The following is a 21,381-nucleotide window of genomic DNA, read 5'->3' as shown; positions in this document are numbered from 1 at the left end:
TGCTCCTAAGTCCTGCAGGTGCTCTCTAGAGCCAACCTGGGCCTAGTCTTCATCTTTAACTCCCACCCGCCCTTTCTCCTTTCCCATGGGCGATTCTCGGTGCCCTCTCCCGCACAAGCCTCTGGCCCTCACCAGATGTTCTCCCGCAGTCTTTCGGATGCCCACCATGCGCACCGCATCAGGAGGTACTGGCTGGTTGCTGAATGTGGGATCCAGACCTGGGCTCGGGGGTGGTGTCTCATAGGTCTTTGAGGCCACCGAGTCATGTGTCTCCAGGAGGGACTTAAGAGGGACAGGAAGAAAAGGGACAATGTAGAAATGCCCAGTGCTCAGCTTCCGGACCAGGTTCCAACTAGGAAGCCGCCCACCACACCCCCAGAAGCCAGCAGCCTGGAACCTGGAAGTGGGGCTCCTGGAGGATGCGAGCCAGCTCTGCGGCTGTGCTGCTCTGTTCTGCCAGCTCTGCCAGGTCCTGAAGGATCTCATGCACCAGCTCCAGGTTGTTATCCCGAACGGCCTCCAACTTCGTCTCCTCCAGCCGCTCGTGAGCCTGGGGTGTGGAAGCAGTACAGATAAAGCCACCCAGGAGTCCCCAGATGCCACACTCCTCTGGCTCCAAGCCCCTAATTCCCACTCACAACATCAATCTAGGTCCTGCATCAACTATTGTAAGACATAAACACACACACACACACACACACACTCATATTCCTGTGTACTTTGTTTTCCTTTCTCCAGCAAGTGATTATTAAGACTCAGTTTATGGACAGGACAATCAAAGACAGACTTCTATTTCCATCCTCTTGACATACAGAGTCACCGAAGATCATCAAACTGTCCCCATCTCCCAAGATAATGTAAGTACACATGGTCACCATCATGGTTGGATGAGACCATATGCACCTTGTAGTCCAAGATCAGAAAGCCATGGAGGTAAGGCAACTTTGCCAAGGTCATAGACTTGAACCTGGGTCTCCAGGCTCAGTGCTTCTTATGTGGAAGAGACAAGATGCACATGTGTAGGTGTGCAGGTTGTAACATGCACATGAAGCTCAGAGGATAATTCCTGGAGTCAGGTAAAGGCACTTGTCACAAAGGCCTGCAAGCCTGAGTTTGTTCCCTGGAACCCACATAAAAGTAGAAAGAGAGACAAGAACTGACTCCACAAAACTACCCCTGACCCCTATGTGCAAGCTATAACATTCACACCCATACATACACATCTTGCATGCTTCATAATACCTTTTTAAAGAAACATGTACACGAAACCAGAAGAAAGCCTTGCATCTGCGTGTTGCTACACTCCAGAACAAGAGGATCTGAAAGGGAATAAAGATCCCATTCCCAGCTGATGGGAAGGTTACACTGGGTAATGCGGCAGTGCCATTCTGAGATCTAAAGGGACACAAAGTCTTCCCTGATGTTCATGTGAAAGATAGCCAGAGGCAAAAGTCACTTCACCCCAGAGTACACGAGCCCCCTTCGCTCCATAAACCATTGTGCCATCAGCACACACAAAAAAGTGTAACGTAATTAGGTATGCTAATATTACCTAATAATCCGTGCTCAATGTTTATCACTGTCCTAAAAGTATCCTTTATAATTTAATTTTTCTGACCTAAGACCCTACTAAGGGTCATATGTTGCTTTTGGTCATTGGGTATGTTTATTCTTCTTTAATCTAGAACATCTCAATGGTTTTCAGACTTTTAAAGAGTCTGGGCAGTGGTTCTCAGTGGGCCACAGCTGGATTAATCTGATTTTTTTTTAATAGTTAGACTTGGTTAAGCATCTGGCAGGAGTTTTACATGGAGGGGCTGTGTCTCTCCCACGCTTTAAGGCTGTGTGACTGTCCTGGTCCCCAACGATCCTTCCCCATGGGATCTGGCATTTACTCATGACCCTTCCTGAATCTGTTATCCTTGTCAAAGCTGCTCGGCACAGAGTACCTGCCAACCTTCCACATTTTGATTGGCATTCTCCTGGGAGAGAGAGCTTTCCTTGGGCTGGGGGCTAGCTCAGACTAAAGCCCTCCTCACTCAGGCATAAAGACTGGAGTTTCGGATCCTCAGAGCCCATGTGCATGCTGGGCTGGCAGCAGATGGCCTGTCATCCCAGCCTTGAAAGACAAGAGACAAGGGCTCCTCAGAACAGACTGGCCAGAGAGGACACACAGATGAAGGAGGCCTAGGCTGGCTTGAGAGACCCTCCCTGCCTCAGCGAGCAATGGGCAGCAATGGAGGAGGGCTCCCACACATGTGTGCCCACGAACATGTTAACCATGTAGACACACACACAAAGAGAGAGAGAGAGAGAGAGAGAGAGAGAGAGAGAGAGAGAGAGAGAGAGAGATTTCCCTCCTCTGTCCCTCCAACCCTGTCTCCTCCCTTCTGAGTATTGTCATTGAACATTATTTTGGTCCACTGATAGTTTTACTTAAATACAACCCTTCTCACTTGCCTCATATTGTCTTAAGGCAGTTCTTATGTTATATGGCAGAGTTAAAAAGTTGTAAAAGACTATATAGCCTGAAAAGCCTAAACTACTATCTATACTTTAGCAGAAAAATTGGGTGGTTTAAAACTGTTTTATTCATGTATGTATGTGTGTGTAAGTATGTGTATGATAATGGACTCCATTATATTTTATACATTTTTCTATTTTATGTATCTGAGTGTTTTGCCAGCATGTATGTCTTTGCACCTCATGAAAGCAGGGCCTCAGGTCAGAAGGTGGCATTAGATTTCCTCCTGGCTCTGGAGTTACAGTTGTTAAGCTGCCACGTGTGCTGGGAATCAAACCCGGATCCTCTAGAAGAGCAGCCAGGCTCTGACCAGCCTCCCAGCCCTGTATTATGAATTTTGATCATATTTGCTCATTACCACCCTATCTTCATCTCTTTCCCACTCCCAGGGATCCCTCCTCTTCCCAACTGGTTCCCGCTACCCCCATGTATTATTCAATTTGTTTGTTGAGTGAGTCAGTGAGTTCAGTCAGGACTGCTTGGAGCAGTGGTTCTCAGGCTTCCTAATGCTATGACCCTCTTACATAATTCCTCATGTTGGGTGCCTCTGAGCCATAAAATCATTTTTGTTGCTACTGTTATGAATTGTAATATAAATATCTGGTATGCAGGATATCTGCTCTGCAACCCTCAAAGGGGTTTCAACCCACAGGATGGCTTAGATGCTCATTCATTTACAGAAGCATGGAGGACTTTCCTAGTACCTAGCACTGAAGAAAATCCCCCTCAGCAATCATCTGCCCAGAGATGCCTATAGATCCTGGGGAAGGAGAGTCACGAGTCGTCTCTCCTCCCATCCCTACCCCACCACCTCCTTTGATCTTTTACTCAGTGGGTTTTATGTATTTCCATCAATATCTCTCTTGTTTGTCTTGGGTTTGGGTTTGGGTTTGGGCTTTGGCTAGCTGTTTTTGAGAAAGGGTCTTGCTATGTATCCCAGACTGTTCCCAAACTCCAATATTCCTGCCTCGGCCTCCCAAGTGCTGGATCACAGGTGTGGACCGTGAAGGGAAGTCCAGCTTCATCCTCACTGGCTCGTTTTCTCCAAGGGTAACGCATCCACACCTGTGTCTTGTTGCCAGGAGTCCATCCATTTGAGAGCATCCTCTTCCACCATGACATATGCTCACCTAATACTTCCCTTGACCCAGGTCAGGGACCAGCCGCTTCTCCAGGGAACAGAGTCCTTTGTCTGGGGAACGGAATTCAGAGACCAAGACTGGCTCTCAGTCCATATTGCTTCTTGTGTATTGTTTATTTTAAACTGAATTTTATTACCTCACTCTGTGTGTGTGTGTGTGTGTGTGTGTGTGTGTGTGTGTGTGTGTGTGTTGGTGAGTCTGCCACAGCACACGTGTGGCGATCAGAGGACAACCTCATGGAGTCGTATCTCTCCTTCCACATTTCTGTGGGTTTCAGAGTTCAAACTCAGGTCGGCCAGCTCGCATGGTCAGCCCTTTACCCCTAAGCTGTCTCACTGGTCCCCAAGGGCCATTTCCATAGTAGTCAATATTGATGGTTTCTATTAAAATAACTCTCGCCTGGCGGTGGTGGCGCACGCCTTTAATCCCACCGCTTGGGAGGCAGATTTCTGAGTTCGAGGCCAGCCTGGTCTACAGAGTGAGTTCCAGGACAGCCAGGGCTACACAGAGAAACCCTGTCTCGAAAAACCAAAAACCAAACAAACAAAGCAACAAAAAAAGTTCTTTCTTACAATCTTCCAGGACGGAAGGTTAAAGGCCACTCTGCTCAGTGGCTGAAGGGGCCCTTCCTGCCTAGGCCTCATAGGGAGGTCAGAAGGCTTTAAAAAGAACCACACTAATTCTTTTCCAGCAGCCTGTAAAGTTGCTAATCTCATGGAGAAGGGCTCCACCCTCAAGAGCCAACCACCCCCTAAAAGATACACTGTTAATACTATTGCAGTAAAGGCTACCTGGAGTTTAGAGAAGACAGGGGCATTCAAATCCTGCATCCCGTGCCACAGTGTATAGTCGGAACACTGTACAAAAGTTCCTTGAGGTAATACCATTTCTGTACAATCAGCAACACTTAGTATCTAGATAGTTGCATCCAGTGTCCCTTAACTTTAGGTTGTGTTTTTCCCTCTTACCTTTATTTTTGATTTGTACACTGATATAGCTCAATTTTTAAACCTACACTAAAGAACAAACAAAGTTTCAGTTCCATCCCATTATATCCTGTACACACACACACACACACACACACACACGTGTGCACCAGGAATCCAGAAGAAATCATTCCATCAGTTTAGGGATTACACTGTTTCCACAAAACTAAAATGCCAATTTATTTATTTCTCCTTCTTTTATTCTCTTTCTGCTTTCTCTTTTTGTTTGTTTGGGGTTTTATTTTTAGATCTTAGTCATTTTTATTTTACCTGTACGGGTATTTTGCCTGTCCAGCTGTGCACCATGTACATGCTGTACCCATAGAGATCAGAAGAGGGTGTCAGATTCCCCCACAATTGTAGTTAAGATGGTTGTGAGCCACAGTGTAGTTTGCTGGGATTAAACCTGGGACCTCTGGAAGACCAGCCAGTGCTCTTAACTGCTGAGCCATCTCCCCAGCCCTTTATGTTTGGGCTTTTTTGTTTCTTTGTTTGAGACAGGGTCTCAACCATGTAGCCAAGGCTGGCCTGAACTCACTATGTGAACTCAGAGATCCTTCTGCCTCTGTCTCCCAAGTGCTGGGGTTAAAGATGGGCATCACCACACCAGCTATTATCTGAGTTTCCAACCTAACAATTCTCTCTAGAAACCACCCCATGCCACAAATGGAGCTTCCCTCCATAGTTGTCACCTTTTTAATGATTGCGCAGACTCTACTGCACACCTGGAATAAGTTTCTTAACCATCTCTGAATATTTAGGTTTCTTTCTAATATTTTACTATTGTAGTAAGGCTGTGGTAAATAAGCATGGCACAGTGCTCTCTATCCGTGGAGAGTCCTACATACACCTCTGGAACGTCTGGCTGGGTCAAGCAGATGTCTTGGATACCCTGGAGCTTCAGCCAACCTCCTCTCCCACCAGCATCCCAAAGCTCCTCCCTGTACTGATCAAGCTTCTGAGTGCCTGCCAGTCACTCCCACAGGAAACGATCTGTCAGTGGGGCTTAATTTGCATTTTACTTATTATGGGTGCAGCCAAGCATCTCTTCGTATGTTTAAAGACCATCTGTGTGTTTTCTGGTGTGAACTGTCTGTTCATGTCTTTTGCCAAATTTTTCTATTTGATTTTTTTCCCTTTTCCCATTTTTAAATGTTCTCTCTATATTGAGAAGATTAGCCCTTTATTTGTGACATCTTTTGCAAATCGTTTTCCTCTAGCTTGTCATTTGTCTTTGGATCCCGCCTATGGTAGCACTGCCTTGCAAAAAAAAAAAATATATATATATATATATATACATACATATATATATATATGTATGTATATATATATGTTTAATATGGCTGAATTCATTAATCTTTCATGCATCTGAATTTTGAGGTTGGGAGGGGTGGTTTCCCATACACAAATCTGTTTTTTTCTTTTTCTAGGATGCATAGTTTCACACTTAAATCTTTGATCTGCTTGAAGCTTATTCTGATGTATGGCATGAATTGTAGATCTACTTTGATATTTCCAAAAATGGCCGTCAGGATTCCTTAATGCTATTTATTAAAACTACACAGTAGGAGGCTGGGGGATGGCTGTCAGTAAAGATCCTACTGTGCGAGCATCAGGACCTGAATCCAGATGCCCAAGACTAATGTAAAAGGTGGAAGTGGGGCGTGTGCCTGTGACACTGGCATGCACGGGGGGGGGGGGGGGGGGCATGAGGAGGTAACAAGAGGATTCACAGATTCCTGAGGCTCACTGGCTGGCCAGCCCGGTCAAACTGATGAGCTCTGGTATCTGTGAGAGACTGACTAAAAAAGCAAGGGCTGGAGAGATGAGCGCTGGCTGCTCCTGCAGAAAACCCCGGTTTGGTGGCTCATGGTTGCTTCTAAATCCAGTTTGATTAGGTCCCAGTGCGTTTTTCTTCTGGCTCCTCAGGGACCAGGAACATGTTGCATGTACATATATGCAGGCACTCACACGTAAAATAAAAATAAAGGCACCTTTAAAAGTATTAAAGTGGAGAAAGATATTAGACATCAGTCTCCAGGCTTCACACTCGTGTGCAAAGTCACACACAAAGTTCATACACCACACACACAAACACCACAATACATACATAACACCTAAGTAAATTATTGTTTCATTTTTTAGGTGTGATAATAGTAATGTTATTGCTTTTTTAAAAATACCTTCAGATGGGTATGTGGCACATGCCTTTAATCCCAGCACTTGGGAGACAGAGGCAGGTGGATATCAGTGACTTCAAGGCCAGCTTGGTCTACACAGCAAGTTTCAGGATGGCCAGGGCTACCCAGAGAAACCATGTCTTGAAAAAGTAAATAAATAAAACGAAAGAAAAAAGAATCCTTGTCTTTGATGTATGTGCTGAAAGACCCAGAGTTAAAGCTGGCTATGTAAGTGATTTGCTTCAGGAAAGGTGGAGGTGTGGATGAAGCCAGACAGTGAGTTACCCCATGCTGAAGTGGACTGGGTGACGGGACTGATGGACGATGGCTCTAAACAAAATTTAAAAAAAAAAAACAAAAAAAAAAAAAAAAAAAAAAAAAAAAAACTCCACAATGTTTTTTAAGCTCAGAAGATGAAAAAGTTCTGTTTGTCTGTTTGTTTGTTTTAGGGGTGAGGCTCTCAATATATTGCCATGCTGGTCTCTTCGCCTCGGAGCCCCTCCCTCCCCAGTTTCCTAAGTGCTGGGATCGCGGGCATGCATGAGCCAGCCACCAAACCCAGCTTCATACAGGAATATTTTATTTTTTTATTACATTTACTTATTTTATTACATTTTACTTATTGGTGGGGGGGGGGAGGGGGGAGCATGCCACAGAGTGCACGCAGAGGCCAGAGGACAATTTACTGGAGTAGCTCTCTGAAATGAGACTTTAATAACATCTCATAGCGAGATACAGAGAGGAGGGAAGGAGACAAACACAATGCCTGGCGACCAACAAGGCTGCAAAGCTCCTTCCCCCCACTTCTCTTCCCCAATCAGGGACAGGGAACAGCACTAGACATGACCACCTGAAAGGTCCACCTTCCTCTTGGCTTGACAATGTTCCTGTTAAGGGGGTGTGGGCCATTGAAGGGACATAGGAGCTGCATGCAGGGACAGAAACAAGCCTGTAAAGGGTGAATACCCCCAGAGCCCAATCATTGGGTTAGCAAGTCCACGAGCCTGAGAATGACATCTTCCCTGCTCTGGGTCACCTCTCTGCCTAAGACCAATGCTGGGAACATAGAAGCTCAAATCCTGAGCTTCAAGAAAGAGCAAATGCATTTAGGCGCCAGGAATGTGGTCATGGTAGAATGAATGTGTGCGTGCGTGCGTGTGCGTGCGTGTGCGTGCGTGCGTGCGTGCGTGTGTGTGTGTGTTGTGTGTATCACGTATATATGATATGTCATATATATGACACATATATCACATACATATGTATATATATAAATCTACCAGTTTTGTTCCTTTAGATAACTCTGACTAATACAATGACCCCTCACCCCATCGAGGGCTGCTCCATCCCTGTCCCTATGACTTCTGCCTGGAATCTTACCCATAGGCAGTCCCAAGATCAACGTCTGCAACCCAGAGACAACTCTGACTACAAAACCTTTAAACACAAAGCAAGCATTTCAGAGAGCTGAGAAGCAGCTGGCCCTCCAGCACTGAACCCTCTCAGCCCCTGTCGCAATCGCCAACAAACTTCTGGAGGCCTTAGGAACTCAGGGTTGGCTTCACAGTGCTGAGTTCCTGAAGTCTTCGTAATTGGCTACGCACAGTGGTGTGGAAGTTTATCAACAATGTCCTCTAACCACAGGCCCCACCCGCCATCTCCACTGCCCACAGCCACGATTCCCTGGCTTCCTGTTTAAGTTATATTCCGTTTGTACGGATTCTACACGGTCCTAAAGTAAATATAATTTGTAGCCATTTTTACCTTTAGAAAAATAAAATCATACTATATATGTAAATCCTAGGGGCCCGGCTTAGGGGTTGTTTGTTTGTTTGTCTTTCACTTAGTATGAAAATTTACTTACTGAGTGAAAATTTATTTTTATCTACTATTTTTTACTCAGTATGTTTTACTGTGACTTATTTTTTTTTAATTTAGCTGTATTAGTATTTTGCCTTCATGTACATGTATGTACCATATATGTGCCTAGTGCCTAAGGCAGCCAGATAACATGTTGGGTACCCTGAAACTGGAGTTACAAGTGATTGCAAGCTGTCATGTGGGTTCTCAGGACCAGACTAGGGTCCTCTGGCAGAGCAGTAAGTGATCTTAACTGCTGAGCCATCTCTTTCTCCAAAAGATTTCTTATTTTCTGTAGAAGTGGTTGATGTACACACAACAACATTAGACACACTGGAGCTGGGACCCAGGAGAGTGATTTGAGTATCCGTGGTAACCACGTATCATTTTGATCTCAAAATCATGCTCAACATGGACCAGCATGTAGCTCAGATGGTAGAGTACTTGCCTGGCATGCAGGAAGCCATGGGGATCCCAGCATCTCACATAACAAGGCCTGGGGTACATGCCTATAATCTCACCACTAGGAAGGTCAAAATAGGAACTCAAAGTCATTCTCTGCTACGTACTGAGTTCAAGGTCAGCCTAGGCTGCACACACACACACACACACACACACACACACACACACACCCTCCATGCATCCAACTCCTGAGCCAGCGCCAACAGCAGGCTGCAGCCACAGAACCGCCACGGTCATCTCTCCACAAAGCTCTTCCCCCACCCTCTTGCTCCAAGTGTTCTGATCTTGGCAAAGGACAGAATTCTCCTTTGAACTCTGGGGCTAGTAATTAAATTCAAGAACTGAAGCAAATGCCAGAAAGCCATGTTCCAGAACTTCAATCAGGCTTCAGCAACCGTGACTTGGCTACTGGGACTTTAGCAAATGTCACGCAAGCAAGCAGAGGCTTGGCAGTAGCCACGATCTGGGACTTGTCTTCCCTTGCTGGAGAAACCGCCATGTTTCTCCAAGAAGATGTGGCCACCCTCTGAGAGGCTAAGAAACTATATAGAGTGAGATCCAATCATCTCGGGCACTGCAGTCTTCCAAGATGAGACAGCAGACATGGGTGAGGCTATCTTAGACCACCCAGCTCACCCAGGTGAACAAGCCCAGGCTAGAAAAGCCACCCAACTTGCCCACAAAACCATGAGAACTAAACCACAGCACAGCAGGTGGTCTGAGATGTGGCAAAAGCTTACTGATTTTCGGGGTACCCCACTGCCACACACCCCACCACACAAGGCTCCCCTGTGCCCTCACTGTCCGAGAGCCCAGGCTTGCACTGCCAGCTCGTCTACTACAACCTAACCACAGGACAAAACCTTCTGAGGAACTTCAGGCTGACAGCTAAGACCTCACCATAACTACACTTCCATGACCATAACCACCACCCACCCCCACTTGATTCTCTTACCGAGCAGGTGCAGCTCTCACTTCTCAGAAGAAACAACTGATGCCCACAGAGACCAAAAGATATACCATACTGTTAAGGTCTGAACCTGAAATGTCATGCATGGACTCATGTTATTGAAAGCTCGTCCCCCTAACTGGCAGCATTACTTAAGAGGGTTACGGAGCCTTTAGGAGGAAGACCTATCTGGCAGAAATAAGACACTAGGAACTGTCCATTGAAAGTTACAGCCCAGGCTAGGCAGTGGTAGCACACTCAGGATCCCAGAGGCAAGCCGATTTCTGTGAGTTCAAGGCCAACCTGGTCTACAGATCGAGTTCCAGGACAGCCAGGGCTACATCTCAGAAAAACCAAAAAGAAAGAAACAAAGTTACAGCCCAGCCCATAGCTTCAGCTGTTCTCTGGTTCTTGGTACACAGTGATGTAATGAGCCTCCATCACCTGCACCCTCCCTGAGGATGGACTACTCTGAAACCATGACTCAGTCCTTTCTCCATTAAGATATCGTGTTGTGGAAACCCAAAAGCCTGTGTGTGTGTGTGTGTGTGTGTGTGTGTGTGTGTGTGTGTGTGTGTGTGTGTGTTGGGGGGATGTCTTCTGACTTCAACCACTGCTCTTTGTTCTCCAACAGGAGCACTGGCTCAATACTGTCTTCCCAGGCCTCCCTGCAGGCGGGTGAGCCTGCTGCCTAGCAACTTTCCTGATTCCTCACCTCGGCCTTGGCTCCTGTTGAAGCACCTGTTGCTGGAACCATGTCAGCCCTCCCAGATGCCAGCCACCTGCCAGCATTGCCACCTGCTCTCTACAGCCAACCTTTGGATTTATGAGCTGCTTGCCAAGCTTGCCCTTAGAACCTTTCATTCTCTGGGTTTGCTCCCTCAGGTACCCCTATGCTTGGCCCCAGCTCTACCCACCCCAAACCCTCCCATGTGTCTCCCATATCTTCAGAGACAAGAGTCAAGTCCACCTCCTCAAAGGCAAAGGGAGGAGGCAGGTACTTAACTACTGCAAACAGTTTAACCTGGACCCATTGGAGGCTCCTGGTTACTTCTTCAGGATAACCAAGATTTTACAGCTAAATATTTAATTACTGTGTTTTGTCTGTTGGTTCACAAATATCTATGGCCATATAGTCATTAAAACTGCTAAGAAGTAGATCCTAGTGTCCCAATCAAACCCATGTTGGAAAGTGGAGAAGCTGTAATGACTTTTGGTAAGCAGTCAAATCCTGCATGGGAAGGTCACCCACACAGAGGTGGGAGGGGTTTACCACTCTGAAGTCCTGCTTGAAGATTCCACCTCTGTTTCAGAACCAGAATGAAAGGTTCTAAGGACAAGTTTGCCCTCAGCAAACTAACATAACCTCTCAGAGTTGAACAAATGTCTTCAGTATCTCCTGTAGAGTTCTACGCACTGAGTACCACGCCCAGAATTTTCTGGAAGTACAATCTGACTAGCTTATGCCCCACACATTTCTAGAGAAGGGACTTTGCTTACAGTCCAATCCAGTACCTCCTGTGCTCAGCACCTGTGAGAACTGTGCCCAACAGTTCAAGGGAGTCCCACTATCTTTATGTGTACTTGGATCAATAACTCCCCTCCCTACATGAACTAGAAATCTCAGGGACAGAAGTGGACTATAATACCATGCCATTTATGGGAAATTTAAAGGCATGTATAAAAAGGGAATATTACTAGTGGCTAAACCCATATATAGTCAAGGAAAGCAAGCATCCTGGGAAATGACACCACACATGTTTACTCTTGGGGAGGGAAAGCAGTAGGAATGAGGGAGAGGAAGGGATGAACTATAACATACAGCATCTTTATTTCTTCAAAGGAAAGGGTACAAGCTGGAGAGGGGCCTCAGCAGTTAAGAGCACCTCTTGCTTCTGCAGAGGGACCTGAGTTCCGTTCCCAGCACCTATGTCAGATGGCTCACAGCCCCCTGTAACTCCAGCCCAGACAATCTAATGCCCTCTTCTGGCCTCTATGGACACCCAAGCACATGCACATGTAGTGTGTATTCACATGGACAAACACACATACACATAAACAAACAAACAACATATATATGTGTATGTGTGTGTATGTGTGTGTATGTGTATGTGTGTGTATGTATGGGTATTTGTATATGTATGGCTTCAAAACAAAGCATAGAAGCCCAAAGAAGCAGTGTGAGTATTAACATCATGGAAACGGGTGTTCAAGGAGTGATTACATTATTTTCTTCAATCTTTTCTATTTATCCGCTCAGTAAACACCACTTATGAGCCAAATACTGTTTTGGGCTCAGGAGACACGATGGTCATCCAGGCAGACAAACCTTCCCGCCTGTGTGGAGCTTATGCACTCAACATTTGAAACACAAGTAAGACAGTCTCACTGTGTTGCCCAGGCTGGCCCTGCACTGGACTCAAGCAATCCTCCTGCCTCAGACCCCAGAAGCTAGCAGTATGGGCATGCCTGGATTCTGGCTTTACATAATAAATACATGAATGAATGAATGAATGAATGATGTTCTCATCAATGACCAAGGAAGGGAAAGGCAGCCAGCCTTTCTCTTGTTTCTCCACTCAATGTTTTCTTTTCCCCAGAATTTCTCAGACTTTTTGATCATCTGTTCTTCTCTGTGTTTGGCTTCTTCTTTGCTTTGCGTGGTTTCTGGAGACAGTATTTCATGAAGCCTATTTTGACCTCCAACTCTCTGAGGCTGACCTTGAACTCCTGATGTCCCTGCCTCTACCACCACCCAAGTGCTGAGTTTAAAGAGATACTTCATCATACTTGGCTCTTGTTCTGTTCTTTGAGACAGGGTGTTACTATGTAGCTGAGGCTATCAAACTCATGATCCTCCTGCCTCAGCTTCCCTCATGCTGGACAACAGTGTAGGCTGGGTATGTGCTCTCTCCCTCCAGCAAGACCTAACCTCCATTCCCTACCTCATGGCTATCACCACGACAGAGTCCCCACCAGGCCTTACAGGAAATCTACCACTTGAGGCTAGACAGATGGCTCCGTTGGTAAAGTGTACAGCTGTACAAGTATGAGGCCCTGAGCTGGATCTCCAGCACCCAGGTAAAAAGCCAGCCAGTGAGATTTACATCTGTAATCTCATTGCTGGGGAAGTGCAGAAGAAGGGTCCCTGGGCTTGCAGTTGAGGATGATACCCAATTTCAATCTCCGGGTTACACACACACAAAAACATATGCACTCGTGTGCACATGCACTCACTCACACACACAGAGGAGTGTACACACAGTGCACACACACGTAGTTACATACACATAAACATATGCATGTGTGTGTACACACAGATGAGTGTACACACAGTGTATACACACATACATGTACATACACACAGTTACACAGGTCAACTCCCAGGTGGGGATCAGAGAGGACCACAGGATGCATGTTGTCAACACATAAACATATGCACGCATGTGTACACACATGAGTGTACACACAATGTATATATACACATATGTATACACACACAGAGAGGGAAATAAAAACAAGGCGACCCCTCCACCCTCTATGCTATCTCTCTGCCCTATAACCCACCCCACCATTCACTCCTGAAGACCCTGCTTCTAACTGCCTTTCCCTTGTTCCCACGAGACTAAATCTTGCCTTAGTCTCATTCCCTGTCATTGCCTCAGATGCCCAGGTGTGTGTAGCCATGTCCACTTACCACAGCCTAATTCTCCAGGACAGCCCTGAACAACAGACCCTCTATAGCAGCCACACCCTGTCTGGTCGAGCCATCCCCCAGAACTGCGCTCCTAGGAAATATTTTACTTCCCACCTTCCTCTCCCTGACCTTGGCCATCTCTTCCATCTCTACCCAACCCCACAAACGCACACTTCCAGTTATCTCCCAATCTTAAAGAGAACCCCCCCCCATCCCTCACCTAGATTTTCCCCTGCCTCTTTACCTCCTCCTCCTCCCAACCTGGTTCCCAGAAGTCACGCCTCAGGCTTCCTTCGTGGATCTACCCTCATGTGGGGCCTGAATCAAAGCCACCTTCTTCCTCCTTTTTACCTAGGGATCAAGTTGTCCTTCTCTGAGAAATCGGTGCCTGCCATGGACTGTCTGGGTCCTGGTTCACCAGATTCTCTCCCCTTCAATGACTGTTCCAACTTTGCTTCTGATCACCCGCTCAAGCCCTGACCCTTGAATCCCAGGAGAGAAATGCCTGCCTTTCCTCAGATTTCCCAGTGGTCAGCCTGACTTCCCAGCAGCCTCCAGCCCAGCCTATGGGCACCTCCTTCCCCACAGAAGATGATCTTGCTACTGTTGTGTTTACTCTCTCTCCGCTAAGGCCAACACCAGCATCTCCTGCTTAGAGTGAAACCTTAGTGCCCCAGGGTGTCCCACTCCATCCCAAACACAAGTTCTACCTCTCTATGGAGAGCGGTGCCATCTCAGTATCTGGTGCCTCTTAGCAATCTTAGCTCTAACTACCACGTGATCTCTATCTGGTCTCGGAAACCTTCCGAGCAATCCTCCATGTGGCTGCCTGGGGGTAGGGGGAGCTCCTATAAACACCTATGTCACTGTCCCTTCCTGCCTAAAATGTACAGAGCTTGCTTGATGCTTGAGGTAAATGTCTGAGCCCCCAGGCTCCATCCCCAGTGCCCTCCCTCTACAGCCTGCTTCACAGCTCAGCATCCTTGTCTAGCACCTGATGCTCCAGCTTCTCACATCTAACTACCTCTCACTCTGAGGTTTCTGCCCAAGCTCTCCTATGGCCCAAGATGCCCGCCCCTCTCTGCATCCCCCACACTCACACTAGCCCTTCCCCCCCACAAGGCCTCCTCTGCACCCCTCCCCAGAGGCTCAGGCACACACCTGTCCCTGTGCACCCCCAGCGTGCCTGTGTCTGCTCCTAACATGCCACTACAAAATCCTTATAATTTTCTCTTCATACTGAGCCTGCCTCCCACCTGACACACATGCACAAACACCCAAAGGCAGAGAAGTGGGCAGGACCAATCTGGAGATTCCAACACACAGGGATGCGCTTCTCTCTGTCAGGTGTTCCGCCTCCCCCTCTCACCAGCCAGGTGCAGCGAGATGCTCCTCCACCTGCTCCCTCAGGTTCATCACCCACTCACACTACCCTTCCACACCCTTTCAGGTGGCTTCTGACAGATGCCCCATTCCTAGGGTCCCCTGAGGTTCCCAGGTACATCACCCACCTCCCTGATACACCATACCTTGGCCAGGGATCTGACTATCGGACTTTCCATTATGCCTCGAAGGAAGATCAGGTCCAGTTCCGCAGCCCCGGTGGCATTGGGCAGGGATCCCAGGTTGTCCAAGACTTGCTGCATAGCTGGGGGAGGGGTGGTGATTCGCTGAGCACCAGCTGGGCACAGAAGACCAAAATCCAGCACAGACCCTGCCCCCCCCAGCCCCATGGAAGTCACCCAACAGCACTCTCTACTCTCCCCTCATAAGCACCCCCAGGCCCTTGCATGCCTCAGGCATTGATCCTGGGGACAGGTGGCAGTTTTCTTGATCTGTCTTTTCCACCTTAGCAATGCCTTCCTGGAAAGGTAGGGGTTACCAGCAACAGGAATCAGACTGACCAGGAAGCAGGGGTAAGTGTCCCATCCCAGAGTCTGCCCAGCACCAAAGAAGCAGATTCCCCACTCAACCTCTTCATGGGTGATGCGTGGAAGCCAGATTTGGCCACCTGTAGCTGGCAGGCTCAAGGGAAAGCCCAAGCAAGCAGCAATGCAGAAGGCCAGAACCAATGCTACACCAGTCCAAGCTATATACCACTAGCTTAAAGTGATACTGCAGAACTCACTGACCCCCCCCACCTCAGTCTTTCCCTCCCACTCTGACAAACATCCTTTAGAAGTTAATGCATGATAAAAAGTCAAAACCAGCTGGGCAGTGGTGACCCATGCCTTTAATCCCAGCACTTGGGAGGCAGAGGCAGGTGGATCTCTGAGTTTGAGGCCAGCCTAGTCTACAGAGCAAGTTTCAGGACCGGCAGGGTTGCCCAGAGAACCCCTGTCGTCAAAACAAAACATAAAAAGTCAAAATGGAAGCCTGGAATACTAGCAGGGGCTGGAGCAACAAACACCCTGGTTTCTGGGATGGCTTTGGGTACCAAAGGCAGAGGTCAAAAGTCATATCACCCCAGGGATGAGCATTCTCAGCCTGAGATGAGACATAACCCAGGACATCAGCACATCTGACACCATCCCCTGAGATATGGGTGGAGGCTGCCTTCACTCCTGGGTTAAGGTGGGAGGGAACTCCAGGGGGTGGGAGGAAGGAGACAAGGAGTGTGCCCAGCTGGGAGCAAAGATGGGCAGGGGTATCATTACTCTGCCACCCACGTCTACATCTGCATAAGAGCAGCCTAATCCTGGAGGAGGGGTGAGTGGGGAAACAGGCTCAGAGCTCCCCTCCCCCAAAGAGTGAGGGTGGGCAGAAAGGGACCCTAAAACTGGAGCTTGGAGAAGATGGCTTAGGGCTCCTGAACCCCCATTTCTTTCCTACTCCTCCTCCCCACCTTTTAACAGCCTGGCTTTCCAGACCCCTCCTCCCGGCCTGGGCGTTGCAAGGACTTGAGACTTAAAGGTCCTTCTTGGGCTCTCAATGTCCCAAGTCAGGAGCCCTTTACGTTCTGCCAAAAGTCCACAGTCGCGGGTCCCACTCTCTGACTCCCCTAGACAACCAGCTCTTGGGTTTTGGGGACTGAGCCAAGTGGGGAGTGGTGACCTCTGCCAGATCTGCTCCCCTGACAGGCTGGGCGTCCAGATCTTCTCTTTGGGCGCCGCTGCCCAGGTGCCCCAGAGCCCACTATGGGAGGGTCAGTTAAAGGTTGAGTTCCCCTCCCCTGCCTCTCCACCCAACCTCTTCCTACCTTCCCTGCGGAGCTCTGCTTCTTCAGAGGAGCCCAGGGAAATCCCCTCCAAGGACGCCTCACTGCCTGGGCTGCAGGCCATGGCGACCCCTTTGGCAATCCTAAAACAGTCTCCCGCGAGGTCGGCGCCTTCCCAGCCAGACGCGGGCTGAGCTAAAGAAGGCGGGACTCCTGGAGCGCTGCAGGATCAGCCAATAGTAGGGCTCCGCCTCCAGAGCCGCCTTGTTGATTGGCCAAAGCCCGCCTGCTGTTGAGGAGGGGGCGGTAATGGGTGGGAGGAGGGCGGTGGCAGGAGATAGTCATACTAAACTGGCCTGATCCTTGTCACTTAGTGCTGGTGCAGGTAGGGAGGTGGCTATGAGGTCCGGTTTGAGGGAAGTGAGGGACTTGAGTAAATCCCTGTGGATTGGGACCTCCCTCTCAGCCCGTGCAGAAATCCCAGGTAGCGGGCAGAGCTTGGCTCCCATCTTGCTCCGGTATCTCTCTTCTACAGATGTCCCTGCTCTACTTCACCTGATGCTGAGTCTTACCCTGCGCGCGCTCTCTGACCCCAGCCCTCTGTCCAACTCCAGTCTGGTTTATTTACAATAACCCCCTCAACCAAAGAAAACCCTCAAGAACAGCTCTAGGCCTTCTCGCTGGTAGGTGTAGTAATGCCATTTTGACAAGAGGCAAATATCGTAACTTCACATGCCAACCACTGGAGTACAGTGGGGTCAGGGATGGGAGGAAAGGATGGATGGCGGTACATCCACAGAGCAGTAAAGGCCACGGCTCTCCAACCTATCTCAACAATGGCTTCTCCCTCTGCCAGCATTATCCATCAGGTGAGGGTTGGTGCCCTGGAGCAAGCCTGGCAACTCGGAAAGTGAGAGTGGAGGACAGGTGAGTGTCCATTTATGCAGCAAGAATAAAAGTGAGCAAGAGGAAGCTACCCAGGCCCTGTACCCCCATGTGTACCCCACGTGTACCCGTGAGGCCAATACTGGGGCACTGCTGCTGCTGTTGCTGCCACCTCCAGTCAGCCATTCCCAGAGGAGCGGCACCATGTTGCCTTGCACCCCTGGTTGCCATGGCAGCAGGCGGGATTACACATTAGGACAGTAACCCAGGGATGGCAGAGATATTTAAAGGGACAGTTCCATCAGAAAGCAGGTCCACATTCTCACCTTGATTCATGGAAAGAAATGAGCGAGCAAGCAGTCTTAAAGAAGAGGAGACAAAGAAACAAAGGGGCCGGAAGTGAGCCCAGGATGTCTAAACTCATTGCCTGCGTGTGGCATCACACACACGCCGTTCCCAAACTCTCCTTAACTACAACAAGGACCATTTTGATCCATGGGGAAGGGAGGCAGAAAGAACTGGCTAGTTTCACCTTTGCAGAGCCCAAAGCAGAAGTGTGGGGGAGGGGGGAAGAGGGAACAATGAAGGGGGAGCCCGACCATCTTGTTCAGACAAGGGACACAGCTGTCTCTCGGTCAAAGCCATGGAAAGTATAGCAACCACCAGATGATAACGGCAAGCAAGCAACAAGAAGAGAGAGCCGCTGGGCCTGGCTTGAGAATTTGAAACCCCAAAGCCCACCCACAGTGACGCACTTCCTCCAGCAAGGCCACACCTACTCCAACAAGGCCACACCTCCTAATAGTGCCACTCCTTATGAGCCTATGGGGCCATTTCTATTCGAACCACCACAGACAAGATGCACTCTTAGATTCTAAAGCTGAGAAGTCAACAGAGGGCTGGTTCAGGAAAGGGAGCACAAGTTATTTCTTTCTTTGGACATGGAAGCAAAGAGCAGCCCATGGCACTGCATTTGGGGGAACAGAGCCCCAGGAGGTGTTCCCTGCCCTGTGAGCCCCCACCAGAAGACCTGCAGCTGGGAAGTGTCTTCCTGTGCAGCCCTGCTGGACACTGTTAATAGGTTTACTGAGCGGCCCGAGATGAGAAACCTTTTAATCACAGGCTCAGGGATGGGTCTCATTAACTCCTAAGCAGCTTAGAGTGGGGAACCTGGTCAGTGGAGCAGGGGGAGAGGCCACAGGGCAAGAGAAAAATCATGATCCCTCCAAGAAACAGAGGGACACTGCAAGGCATGGAAAAGGAGCCTTTCTTGGGGGACAAAGGGGTCACAGTTTAGGTTCTGGCTGTCACACAACAATGCTTATTTTCTCAGAGGGTAGAGACAAGAACGCATCTAATGTGGGAACCTGGAATGTCTTGCAGAGGGAGAAGCAGGGTCTATTGTGAAGAATTCAGGTCTCTCAAGGTATCTCATAGCTGTAGCCAGAACCCTTTCAGAGCCTCTGGACATGACATGGGACTTAACCTGGTAGGTCTCAGGAAACATTCAAGGACCCAGGATCCACTGGGGTGGGGTGCAGACTTTGGAGCATGGATGAAGGTATGTGTCTATGAAGAGAGCCCATTGCTGTCATCAGAGTCTGGGAGACCTAGGAGCAAAGTCAAAACCATCCATCCCATCCTGCCACCTCACCTAAGAGGAAACAAGACAGAGATGACTGGCTTATAGGTCAATGCCATAAAAAACAGCAGTGGTGGTGTCTGCTGCTGCAGCCATTCCTGTCCAGCTGCAGTGTGCACCATCTCTGGGGCAAATATCCTGACCTTGGGCAGGTGAGTCATGCTACAATATACAGCACTACTGGAGCAAGCCCACGTCTTCCCCAGTTCTATCCTACTCTAGTGGGGAGGCAGCCTGAACGACCAAATGGCCACGTGAGGTATAACAAGGGAGGGATGAACAGTTATTGCTGTGTCCACACCCTGATCTTAGCCCATCCCCCTTGGAACTACTGAGGCAGGCTGACAGCTTTCACCTCTTCTTACCAGACTCGGAGTTCGTGGCAGCAACCGGCATGGTGAATGGAGTCAGTGAGGGTTCTGAAGTCAGTCTCCTAGAGAAGGAGAGAGAAGACTGAGAAGGCACAGGGCAAAGCCAAGTATGCGAGGCAGGGGAGACATGGAGGATCAGAGAGGTTAGTCAGTTTCCTCAAGGCCCCAAAGCTGGTAGGAGAGCTTCAGTGAAAACCTAGGTTTTGCGACTCAAGAAATAAAAAGCATTTCTCTTTTTTCTTTCTTTTTTTTTTTTTTTAGTTAGTTTATTTGTTGTTTGTTTTGTTTTTAGAGACAGGATTTCTTTGTGTAGCCCTGGCTATCCTGGAATTCACCCTGTAAACCAGGCTAGCATAGAACTCTGCAGAGATCTGCTTACCTCTTCCTCCCGAGTGCTGGGATTAAAGGTGTGTGTCACCACTGTCCCCAAAATAAGTATTTCTCATTGGGCATGATAATGCCCACCTGTGCTGTAGTACCAGCCACTCAGGCCAAGGCAGAAAGGGGAGCCCATATAGAAACATATAGAGAACTCATCTCAAAAACAAACAGACAAAACCTAACATTCTGGTTCTTAAGTAGGAAAATTATGTATGAGTCCTGAATATGAGCAAACATTGGAAAGTTTCCCAGGCCCATAAGCTCCACGAGGACAGCAATGGAGTCCGTTACTTGCCTCAGGGCCCCAGGCCTAGAACCTTTGAGTGCCCCACAAACACTGGTGTCTAGCTGACAGAAATGACATTTCCGTTCCCACTGCCATGTGCTCTCTCTCTCTCTCTCTCTCTCTCTCTCTCCCCCTCTCTCTCTTTCCCTCCCTCTCTCCCTCTCTCCCTCTCCCTCTCTCTCCCCTAGAGTTGGCTGGGACAGGGAAAAGTGAAGAGCAGTAGCCAGAAACAAGCATGGAGTTTGCAACCCTGATGCTCATCTCTGGTCTCCCAAGCTGCGACTGGCTTCTTCATCCTCCCTGGAAAGGAGAACAGGGTGACCCACCACTCTTTCTCCCCTTGCCTTCCTGGGCATGTGCTACTGGATAAACCCCTAATTCCCCAGTTGCCATGACAACGGGAGGCAGTGGCTCTCAGCAAGGTGGGGGAGTAGGGGGGAAGCAGCTGGCAGTGCCCACTTTAAGACTAAATGCCTTTCGTACCCCCCCCCCCCTTAGAGAAAAGTGAAGCCACCGGGCCACTCCATCCTCCCAGCCTTTCCCCTCCCCAATCCAAAATAATTCTCAGAGGAGCAAAATTCTCTCTCTCTCTCTCTCTCTCTCTCTCTCTCTCTCTCTCTCTCTCTCTGTCTCTCTCTCTGTCTGTCTCTCTGTCTCTGTCTCTGTCCCTGTCTCTCTCTCTCTCTCTCTCTCTCTCTCTCTCTCTCTCTCTCTCTCTCTCTCTCTCTCTCTCCTAAGATAATAACAGCTCTGGAAACCAAATGACAAAGGTGAGGTGAACAGTTCCCTTTCCTCCTGGATATTTTCCAGAAGAATCGGCAGAGAGAGATGAGGGGGACCCCTTTCACGCTAGCACCACTGG

The 21,381-nt window shown here is 48.6% G+C and overlaps 1 protein-coding gene across 5 annotated transcripts in view; it reads right to left on the bottom strand.

Annotated features, from left to right (window-relative positions):
- Mpp2 (MAGUK p55 scaffold protein 2) overlaps positions 1-21,381 on the bottom strand; it is a 29,722-nt gene that overhangs the window by 6,699 nt on the left and 1,642 nt on the right. For 3 of the 5 annotated variants that reach the window (XM_034506181.2, XM_034506183.2, XM_076935735.1), the window contains 4 exons: positions 19,847-19,914; positions 15,327-15,445; positions 398-550; positions 133-282 (listed from right to left, as the gene is read on the bottom strand). In XM_034506181.2, the coding sequence (XP_034362072.1) occupies positions 133-282; positions 398-550; positions 15,327-15,445; positions 19,847-19,877 (453 nt within the window). In that variant the 5' untranslated portion in view covers positions 19,878-19,914. Of the gene's footprint in view, positions 1-132; positions 283-397; positions 551-15,326; positions 15,446-16,996; positions 17,145-19,325; positions 19,450-19,846; positions 19,915-21,381 lie in introns of those variants that run through there. The other 2 variants (XM_076935736.1, XM_076935734.1) reach the window with 2 other exon arrangements.

The sequence above is a fragment of the Arvicanthis niloticus genome, chromosome 6 (assembly GCF_011762505.2).
Source record: "Arvicanthis niloticus isolate mArvNil1 chromosome 6, mArvNil1.pat.X, whole genome shotgun sequence".
Taxonomy (NCBI): Eukaryota; Metazoa; Chordata; class Mammalia; order Rodentia; family Muridae; genus Arvicanthis; species Arvicanthis niloticus.
This window is presented reverse-complemented; position numbering and strand designations above follow the sequence as displayed.